This window comes from Penaeus monodon, chromosome 33, assembly GCF_015228065.2.
Source record: "Penaeus monodon isolate SGIC_2016 chromosome 33, NSTDA_Pmon_1, whole genome shotgun sequence".
In the NCBI taxonomy this organism is placed as follows: domain Eukaryota; kingdom Metazoa; phylum Arthropoda; class Malacostraca; order Decapoda; family Penaeidae; genus Penaeus; species Penaeus monodon.
The window spans coordinates 19,888,490-19,888,711 of NC_051418.1; the positions used below are offsets into that span (position 1 = coordinate 19,888,490).

Sequence of the window (222 nt, forward strand, 5' to 3'; positions counted from 1 at the left end):
TTCTTGTGAAAAAATGTTTCTGCATGTCAATATAATCAGTGTACTGTAAACACAGAAACGCAAGATCGATAGCAATGACAGTGGGAGCCCTGCTAAGAAGCAGAAGGTGGCTAAGAAGAAGAAACCGGAGCCTGCAGATAAGGAGGTGAATTCAGATGTTCCTTTTTATTTTTTGTTCTTCTCTTTTCTTCTTTTCAGGAAATAATTTTGTGTGTGTGTGTG

General features: G+C 38.3%; 1 protein-coding gene across 1 annotated transcript in view; it reads left to right on the forward strand.

Annotated features, from left to right (window-relative positions):
• LOC119594295 overlaps positions 1-222 on the forward strand; it is a 25,740-nt gene that overhangs the window by 4,260 nt on the left and 21,258 nt on the right. The window contains 1 exon segment of the mRNA XM_037943356.1: positions 56-145. Within this exon segment, the coding sequence (XP_037799284.1) occupies positions 56-145 (90 nt within the window).